The sequence below is a fragment of the Octodon degus genome, unplaced genomic scaffold, assembly GCF_000260255.1.
Source record: "Octodon degus isolate 3935 unplaced genomic scaffold, OctDeg1.0 scaffold00127, whole genome shotgun sequence".
Classification (NCBI taxonomy): domain Eukaryota; kingdom Metazoa; phylum Chordata; class Mammalia; order Rodentia; family Octodontidae; genus Octodon; species Octodon degus.
In genome coordinates, this window is record NW_004524703.1 from 3,142,634 (window position 1) to 3,153,375 (window position 10,742).

Below are 10,742 nucleotides of genomic sequence, written 5' to 3' on the forward strand. Positions count from 1 at the left end.
TATATATATATATATATATATATACCAGAAATAAGTTGTGAAGTTGTGAGCTGAAATTACATAATTCCATACAAAACAAAAAATTTAGATCCAAAGGTACACTTCCATTGTTTATGCTGTCTTAGTGAAACACCATGGAATATTCCAGTTTTTAAATAAACTTGTTATTGTGACTATTTAAACATCACTTTTCTCTGACAGGAACCAAATACCTGGCAGACTCACTTAGCTCTTAAAATATTGTTAAAAGAAATAGGAAGACTTTTCATTCATTTTCTCCCATGACTAAATAAATTTAAGGAAAAGATGTAACATCAACTTTCCCGGACAAAAGCCAGCAAATGAATTTACATCTTACAAATCAATACGCAATTCATAAGATTTGAAAAGCAGGCAAAAATGAGTTGTGGGAAGAATCCACTTTGCTATTCCTGAATTACCCTGAGTGGAAAGAGTTAGAGATTAAAGTGATAGGACCTCAGATATGAATTTTTAGTCCCTGTTTTGAACAGGTTATATTTAGAAATGCAATTTAAATTGCCACTGCTTCTAAAATAGAAGTAGTTCTTTCCCAAGACCATCTTTCCATACGTAGGAAGACACAGGGCCTCCAAAGAGGCTGGCTCTGTTTGGTCCTGAAACCAAGCTGAGCCTTGAAAAATATTTTCTTTTGAATTCAACTAGGTCACAGATTAATGAGTATGGAAAAACTTTCTCTGCATTACAGAAAAGAAGGAAACTAAAGCCTAAGGTAAACGGAATGCGTTTTTCATCAAATGAATAGCCAAGTAAATTAGCGGGTGTGAATATCTATGTGGACTACTGATATACATTGGTAGGGGGCATTTCCTCAAACTGACACATGTCAGGAAAGACAGGGAAACAGCTAACTTCCACTTGCTTTGATTCTTCTTTTTATTAAAAGGTTAAAATACAGGGCCAGGGATATAGCTCAGTGGCACAGTGCCTGCCTGACAAGTACGAGGTCCTGAGTTCAAGTCCCGATACCAAAAAAGAAAAAGAAAAAATCTTTTGGGTAAAAGGTTAAAATATATGATCCAACAGCTGAAAGTCTCTGGCCTTGAATAATTTAAGAACTCATGTGGGATCTTCCGAGTCAAACTTTATCAGACACGGGAATGCTCTCATTGAGTTTATAATTCAAGAAAAAGAGCATGCAGTGCCTTGACAAAGAGCTTGCCTTGGGCCGGCCAGACAGCGCAGCAGATTAAAGCACCTGCTTTGGCAGAAGCAGGGGCCAGGGTTCGATCCCCCATGGGTAGTGCTGGCCCCGCCCCCATGGCATACTGAGAGGTGCCTGAGATTGGGTGTGATGGCACACACCTATAATCCCAGCACTTGGGAGGCTGAAAAACAGGAGGATCACTGAGTCCGGTCTCTGTGGTGATACCCTGTAGACCCTGTACTAAATACATTTTTTTAAAAAATGCTTGCCCTTCTTGCCACATTCACGTATCTCCTAATTTTTCCATCCTGTATCTGAGATCCCCAAGCCATTCGAGGAATATCACTAATACACAACACTAAGTTCTTTTTTTCTGCCTTGATTCCTAACAGCACATACTAACAAAATTGCCTCCCTCTCAGTTCCTGGTTTCATATATAAATCAATCATCAAAATCTTCATGGATTTTCTTGTTTGTTTGTTTTTTGTAAATAAAAATTCCACTCATGGCAAGGTTAGTAATGCACATCTGTAATCCCAGCACTTTGGGAAGTTGAGCAAGAAGGATTGTCAAGTTCAAGCTCAGCCTGGGCCATTTAGTGATTTAATGAGGACCTGTCTCAAAATATATAAAAAGGAGCTAGGGATGAGGCCTCGAGTTGCATCCCTAGTATAAGAGATAAGGAAAGAAAAAGGGAAGGAGAAAGCAAAGGAGGGGGAGAGAGGGAGGGCGGGAGGGAGGGAGGGAAGGAAGCAAGGGATGGAGGGAAGGAGGCAGGGATGGAGGGAGGGAGGGAAGAAGGGATGGAGAGAGGGAGAGAGGGAGGGAGAGAATGAGGGAGGGAGGAGAAAATATCCCACTTGTTCCACCAGTTGAAGTCTGACAAGTCTTCTAAAAGTTCACTTAGTTCAGCCATCTGGCACCGCTTTGCCCCTTAAAGTACACCGCAGGAAGCGCTCTGAGGGGAGTGTCTTCTGAGCCTGCCAAAACTGGCTGGTGTCTGTGAACGTATTCAGTTCCCATCAGCCCTCCACATGCAAACTGCATGACTCGCTAGTCATAGAGCAGTAGCAGGATGGGGGACACACAAGAATCCACTAGCAAAGCCAGCCCACCCACACCTGCAGGGACCTGCCAGCCTACTGGTCCTCTCAGGAAGGGAGTGGGATGGCCTGACGCTCTGCACATTTTATCAAAATGTGAGTGTGGTCATGCATGCCTGGAGCCCAGCACTCTGGGAGGTTGAGGCAGGAGGAGGAGAAGTTCAAGTACAGCCCTGGGAACTTAGCAAGATCATCTCTCAAAATAAAAAATAAGGGCCGGCCAAATTGCTCAGGGGATTAAAACACCTGCAAGCAGGTACAGGGGCCAGGGGTTCTATCCCCAGGCCTGTTGTGCCGGCTCTGCCCCTGGGGCGCGCTGAGATGATGACTGGGCATGGTGGTGCGTGCCTGTAATCCCAGCTCTTGGGAGGCTGTAAACAGGAGAATCACTAGGAGTCCCATCTAGTAGTGAGACCTTGGACACCCTGTAGACTCTTCCCTAAAATACAAAGAATAATAATAACAATAATAATAAATAAATAAAACATAAATAAATAAAGTGAGGCTAGAAATGTAGCTCAGCACAAAGGCCTTGGGTTCAATCCTCAGCACCCCAAGACAGCAGCAACAACAAATGGTAGTATTTGTTATAGTCGCCTCCTTATAAATACGCAGCAGTACAGTTTAAAAAGCAGCCTGATCCTGACAGCCTGCATGAATGGAAGGTGGCCAGGGCTGGAGGGAGCAGCAGGTCTAAGAGCCAGGTTTGTGCCTAAAACCTCAGCCCTCTTAACCCTGATCCCTCTCAAGTTTTCTGTTATAAACTGTAGTTCACCAATTGCCTCCTAAATATCCGCATGATTCAGTCAGACTGCAGGAGAAAACACTTTGTAGCTCTCCCATTTTCTTTCTTCATTAGAACACTGGAGAGAGGCCAATTCAAATAAGGGGCTGATCTACTTATAAATCTGTGTAAGCAAATTAATTACTGCAATAAACATGGTTGGATATCTATGCCTTACTATGACAGCAAGAAAAATCATTTCTTCCTGCTTCGCTATGACAAGCTTACTCAGATAATGGAATGACAGCTTGGTCCATTCCTCTAGGAAGCAAGCAGTATTATTACAGCTCAGTACAGCAACCCAGGCATCATAAGTAACAGCCCCGCAATTCCACCAGGCCTGTGGGACCTCCTTGTCCCTCCCATCCTGCCACTCTCCACATCATTTCTCAAAGTGCATGCTGGACAGGACAGGGAGGCTTACTAACGTATAGCAGCTCTCCCTGAGCCACCCAGAAAATCTGAACCACTGAAGCACAGAAGAAAGGAGTCAGTGATGTCGCGCCCGGGGTGGGGGTGGGGCGCTTCCCCAGAATCCTTCAGAGCTGTGCAACTCCTTCACACCACCTACTCGAGATTTCTGACGATAATCACAACAATACATCTTAATACTCTAATTATGCAGCTGCAACGTATCTTGACATTCAGACTCCAGGAAAGAAGATGTATTATATGTAAACCAATTATGAGGAACAGAGGAATTTAACAAGACAGCATATAGCGTCGTGAGCCATGTGACCATTCAATTATAATCTTTTCTTAATTACTATGAGCCAAGCATGAACCTCCACAGATTTAAAAATCAGTCCTAAATCCTGGATGTACATGTTTTAAAAGCACAATAGAGGGATGATTCAGCTTTCTTTCACTGGAAGGATTTTCTAGGTGTGCACAGAAGCATCCGTAATAAAGGCAAGAAGGGTGACCTCAGAGAGCCCAGTGGGCCACCGGCCAGTGGGCTCCATGCAAAGCACATGACAGCTGTGCGCAAGGACGGCACCTGCCGCTCGGCACCCCCAAGCTGCAGGCACTCAGGGTGGAGAGAACCACTGGCTGCAGACTCACTGCAGAATGTCAGACGCCAGCAGCTCAGCTTCAGCAAACCCGGGCCTCTGTCCTAAGTCAGCCCCAAGTAACGGGGTTAAGGGGAGCAGCGTATTTAAGAACAAGGCATGAGACGAGACCAGCTTCACGGAAGGAGACTACTCAAGGGCATGCAAAGGAAGCCACAACCAGATATCACCTCACACCTGCTAGACGGCTACTAGAAAAAAAGACAAAGATAATTTTTAATGAGGATGTGGAGAAAAGAGGACTCTTGTTTATGATTAGACTAGTGGCACAGCCATGATGGAGAACAATACAAAGGTTCGGAAAAATTGCAAATAAGACCACCACATGATCCAGCAATTCTACTTCCGGTGTATATCCAAAGAAAGTGAAATACAGTACTAAGTGGAAGAGACATCACCACTGTCACGTTTGCTGTAGCACTGTTCACAATTGCCAAGAAACTGACACAACCTAGTGACTTGGGAAGGATGAAATGACAAAGGAAATGGGGTATGCATGTAAGCATGTACGAACACACACACACTCACACACACACACACATTAGCATATTATGGAGCCTTTAAAAGGAAGAAATTTTGTCATTTGTAACAACATGGATAAACCTGGAGGTAATTAGGCTAAGAGAAATAAGCCAGCCACATAAAGACAAATTACTTACACCTAGAATAAAAAAAAAAATCAAACTCACAGAAGCAGGAAGTAAAATGGTGGGTGTCGGGGGGTGGTGAAATAAGATGCTGGCAAAAGAATACACAGTCACATAGACAAGAGGAAGGAGTTCTCAAGGTCTATTATGTGATATGGTGAGTGTGGTTGATAACAATGTATCATAGTCTTAAAAAGTTTTGGGCCAGCCAGATAGCTCAGCAGATTAAAGCACCTGCTTAGGCAGAGCACAGCGGCCAGGGTTCGATGCCCTGTGTGCCATGCTGGCCCCGCCCCCCAGGTGTGCTGAGACAGCAGTTGAGACTGGGTGCACACTTGTAATCCCAGCACTTGGGAAGCTGAAAACAGGAGGATCACTATGAGTCTGATCTACCTAGCAAGAGACCCTGTAGACCCTGTACTAAAACATTATTTTCTGATCAAGGAGATTATGGGGCCAAAGAGGAAAGTGATCGATGATGTAGAGTGTGCCTAAGGAGAGTCACATGGAGAGAAAACATTCTCTCAGGCTTTCACAGAGAGCACATTGGCCAAGCAATGGCCGTGACTCATCCACATGGTTGACACTGACAAACGTTCTACAATCTGAGGTACAGGATCTCAGCATAAATCCTGAGGGGATTTCACTGACCTTCTCAGACCCAAAAGCTACAACTCTTGTTGCATAGGTCCTGCTTTACCTTGGTCTTAACCATCCAGTAGAAAAGTATGAAGACGAAATATAGGAAGCAAAGCCATGCTGTTATGTTGAGCTGTGGGGGACTCAGGTCAACAATTTCTGACATTGCCAGTTAAGCAGAAGACCCGATACTATTATGGGCTACTGGACTCTTTTAGAATACTTTGCTGAGTTTACACACCTATAATATTCAAATAACGGAACTTAGCAAAAAAATGGGGTATACTGATGAATGTCCATTTTGTATCTGTGTATTCAAAGTGGTTAGGATAGATGTATAGTTACATTCTCTTAATGAATAGAATGACTTGTTCTGGTGGTGTTTGTAAATAGGATCTCAGATCCACATCTTGTACAGCAATTAACCACTAAGAAGAATGTATGCAGTGTGTTGATTATTGAAACTGTCCTAGCGATTTGATTTGAAACTGTCTAATTCCTATTTGTTTATCAATAAAATTATGAAAAAAATAAAAAAGATAAATTTATAGCTCTAAAAAATAAAAATAAAAAAAATAAAAAATCTCTGTGCTGAAAAAAAAAACACATTAAAAAAAAATTCTGAGAGCAGATCTTACATGTTCTTACCAGGGGAGAGAAAACAATGAAGTTGGTTAGCTTAATTTGGTCACTCCACAGTGTATAAATATATCAAATTATAATGATTGACCCAAAATATATACTACTTTAAAAAGAACTATAGTAGCCAAAGCTTATGGAGTGGCCTCTCTACGCCAAGCTTTGCTCTAAGCAAGTTGCATGCATCACTTAAGCTCCACAGGCATCTATTTCGCTTTATTGACACACAGGGAAACCAAGGCTTTAAAAGGACTGGTGTTGCACATTGCTGTCTCCAGTGTAGCTCATCAGATTATAGATACTAGCATATAAAATTGCTCAAAGGAAAAATGTTAAACATTAACTGCTACCTTCAAAAAATTGATAAGAATTAGTAGCACAATTGTATCTGCTTTCCTGTGTATACTTTCATGATTTTCCTCTTCCTTTTCTTCCTATCTTTTTTTCCTTTCCCTCATATCATTTATTCCTTATGTTCAGTTTCTTTCCATTTTACTATATCTATTATAACTTTCAAATTTAATCTTTTAGGTTCTCTCCTAGGGAGACAATACAACCATCACTGTTGAATGCCTTTCACGTTGTTTTGTTTTTTAAATGTGTATTATTTCTAATATCTTATTGAAAGAGTTAATGTTTAATCGTTTGATCAGCCTCACGTGCCTCTATCTAGTAATCTGAACAACCCATTTGGTGATATGAATGTGTAGTATAGCAACAGTTGTTAATATTCTATTCCTCTTTTGAAATGCCATACCATTTTTGTTTTATGTCATTTTGTTTTTTTGTCTTTGTCCTTGTTGTTTGTTTTTGCTTTAAAATAAAAGAAAATGAAAAATAAAAGGACTGGTGTTTTGCTCAGCATCAAATAGTCAAGAGGAGGAATCAGAAATAACAGTAGGCAATCCGATGACAGACTCCACAGCCTCTGCCAGGCGGGCTCATCCCTCCCAGCACAGTCAAGGGACAGGAAAGGTGCCCTGCATGGGCCCTGGGCCACACTGCGCAGCCCCCGCAGCGTTCACACCACGCCATGCTGCTCACGTGTAGCCAGGGCACAGCCGTCACGCAAGCATAGTTCTATCTAAGCAGTGCTGTCAATCAAATAGTCGAAAGACAAGCCTGGTGTGGTCACACACAACTGTCACCCTAATCCTCAGGGAGGCTGAGTCAGAAGGATCTCAAGTTTGAGCACAGCTCAGGCAACTTAGCAAATTAGTGAGATCTTGTCTCAAGACAATAAAAAAGGGCTGAAGATGTAGCAAAGTTTAAAGACCCTACATTCAACCTTTAATACTAGAGGTAAAAAAAGTAAAAAACAAAAAAAAAAGCTATGAATACAGATGCAGGTCTTTGTCCTTTGAATGGATTTTAGCTTCTCCTTGTCTCCCCAGTACTAGCACACAGGACAAGTGCCTTGCCTCCGTGTGGACACTCACGTGTATCGGGGAGGCAGGGTCCGGCTGCACGCTCTGAAACACAAAGCAGAAGCACAGTGTCATCTCAGGAAGGCAGGCCAGACTGGAAAGCCCACAGCAGGGAGAGGGCAGGCTGGGGGCTTGCCTTGAGCAGGGAGTACTGGCAGCTGGCCATGACCACGCAGAAGAGCAGCACCCACAGGTCTCTGCAGAAGCCTCGATTCAGGGTCAGGAACCCCAGGAGGGAAACCAGGACGCTGAGAGCAATTGCAAGAACGTTCTCCGTGACATCTTCAGTCCTGAGCAAGACACAGAAAGAGACGCGAGGGAAACAAGATAAGCTTGTTGGTTGTTAAACAGAGTATTCCTGTCTGTGTCTACAAAGGCAAGCAGAGGCAACAGAAGAGCCACCACACGCAACCTTCTTTATTGCTGTGCTTTTCAAACAAAGTCCTAGTTATGACGCAGCTCTTTTGTTGTAGCAGATAGAATCCAATTCTATTGGAGCTCCTCAGTCTCTGCTCTGGTCTTGCCAGGAAGAGGCCATCAGCAACATCTCTTGCAATCAGAGATTGCTCCAGAGCTCAGGGATCCCCTCAGTCAAGGGGAGGGGAAGGGTCCTTACACCCAGCGAACGCAGGAACTCCTACCAGACACCAGCTACCATTGCTGAGAGTCAGTTTGCTGCTGACGTTCAGCAGCCCAGGTGAATCCCCAGCTGGGGGACAAAGAAGAGCTGAGATCTCCTGGTGGGGGCGGGGGTGGCTGGAGCTGGTGGCGCCCCAGCGCACAGGGTGATTTTGTTGAGGGAACTTCCCATGTGAGGTGGAGGGTGGGAAGGGGGGCTCGCACTGACCAGATATGGAACATTAATAGGTGGACAGGCAAAGAAGCAAGAAGGGAGATTTCAGATACTGCTGGGCATGGGCCAGAGGGCTGCCATGCACGGCGGACAGGATGTAGCTGGGGCAGGCAGGCTGCAGGCCAGGGCAACGCTGCTGGATCAAAGGCCAGGTAGGCAAGGAAGGATGGCTGGAGTGTGGGGGAGGTGGGGACAAGCAGAGACCAAATGTGACCTCAGGAGACAGCACAACAGGCAGAGTGGGGCGCAGGAGGGGTCACTGAAATGGAGGCAGGGGCGTTAGTGGCAACAGTATAGACACGGTGTTATGTTTTGTGTCTAGTTGTTCCCTCAAAGCTTCATGCAGTCATGGGGCGGGGACTTCTAGAGTTTGAGATTAACTCATGATCCCCTGGGATTATGGGTCTTCATACTTCTGAGATTGGGTAGATAGTCTGAATGTAACATAAGAGAGACAGAGAGACAGACTTCCTCTCTGTAGCCATTGTTGCTACTGCTCCTCCATTTTGCTCTCTTGCTCTTTGCTGCCACCATGAAAGGTTGCCCTCTGCCATGTGCCAGTCTGCCTTGGAGCTAGCTGAGTATGGACTGAACCTTCCAGTCACTGTGAGCTAAATCAACCTTTTCTTCCTTCATTTTGAGTGTTGGGTATTTGGCCCAGCAACGAGAGAAGAGAAACTGAGATACGGTCAGGGAAAAGAGCCCAGGGGTTTGGAGCATTTCTAAGAATTCTGAGGTCGCTTCTCACCCTACCAGGTTTGCTCGCGTGCATATAGGTTCCCCCACCAAAGTATGATTATATTTAGGTAAGGATAACTGACTGCTGGTGCCTGACATGCAGATAGTCAGGAACATTTTTTTTTTCAAATCAACAGACCTTTATTTATAGAAATATTTTAACTTCACCGAGAAATCAAGAGGAAAATTACTACATCCCCCCACCTCCTGCCAGGCACACAGGTGAGGGGTCCCCACCCTCAGAAGCCCGCACCAGAGAGGAACACTTGCTGTTGCTGAGGACTTTCATACACATGACCGCCTCATCACCAAGTCCACAACCCACATGAGGGCTCACACGGTGGTGACAAATATCCTGTGATGCATATCCACGATTAGGCACTGCCCAGGAGCTGCCCAGGAGCCAGGCGTCACTGCCCAGGAGCCAGGCGGCCCACCTTCATGTCTCTCTCTTCCAACCTCTTATAGTCTCCATCTCTTTATTTGTCCATTTTTGCCTGTTCCGGTAAGTCACGCGGTTGGAAACACGCAGCTCACAGCTTCGGCACGCTGGCCTGCTTCACTTAGCCAAATGCACCTGTTTCCTCCACATCTCTCTAGTGGTTGATGGCCCATAATAATTCATTGTGCGCATGTGCCACAGTTTGCCTGTTTACTCACTGAAGGGCTTCTTGTCTGTTTCCAAGTTTTGGCATTATTAATAAAGCTGCAATAAGCACTTGTGTGCATGTGTTTGCTTTGTTTTATATTTGTGATTTTTGAACAGACATTCGTTTTGCACAACACCTGAAGAGTATGATGGCTGGACTGTGCAGTAGGAGCACGCCTGATTCTGTAGGAAACCACAGGACCATCTCCCGGAGTGGCTGCGCCATTGGGCATCCCCACGCGCAGCGGCCCGCGTTCTGCTGTTCGAGCCTTCCTCAGCTTCTGCCTCACACGTCCACCCCTCCAGAGGCTGGGTGGCGGCATCTCAGTGCTGATCTCCATCTTCCTGGGAGTACAAGACGCTGAGCAGTATCTCATGTGTTTCTTTTCATCTAAACATTTTCTTTGGTGAGGTTTCTGTAGGGATCTTAACTCATTTTTGTGTTTATTTGCTTTCTTTTCCCACAAGGTCAAACTTACACTGTGAGGTGAGCCTTGCTATTTTAAACTCTCTCCCACCACTTATACTATCCTATTGTGTTTTCTTTTTCTTTTCTTTCTTTATTAGGCCGTTACTGTTATGCAGAATAGTGAGTTTCTTTTTGGCATATTTGGACATACATATGTCATTTTTATTGTTGAGTTTGGAATGTTCTTTGCTTATTTTGGAAAACAGTATTTTGACCTTTGTAAATACTGTCTTCCAGACTATGAAATCATTTTAGTGAATAAATAAATGAATGCAAAGTAGCCCAAATCTAATACTGACGCTTGAAAATGCCTCAGTGGTCAAAGAAAACAGAGCAACAACTAAGAAGAAAATATGTAAAGATGCACAGTAAAATCATGAGTCATTTGAAAGGAATCTGAGAGATTGAGAGAGAGAGACAGAGACAGAGAGAGACAGAGAGAGAGACACACACAGAGAGAGACAGACACAGAGAGAGAGAGAGAGAGAGAGAGAGAGAGAGAGAGAGAGAGAGCATGCAGCACAGCCTCATTTG

At 44.3% G+C, this 10,742-nt stretch overlaps 1 protein-coding gene across 1 annotated transcript in view; it reads right to left on the reverse strand.

The window, feature by feature from the left end:
• Positions 1-10,742, reverse strand: part of Pcnx2 (pecanex homolog 2) — a 213,213-nt gene that overhangs the window by 156,529 nt on the left and 45,942 nt on the right. Inside the window, 2 exon segments of the mRNA XM_012516813.2 lie at positions 7,512-7,544; positions 7,636-7,789. Coding sequence (XP_012372267.1) covers positions 7,512-7,544; positions 7,636-7,789 — 187 coding nt within the window.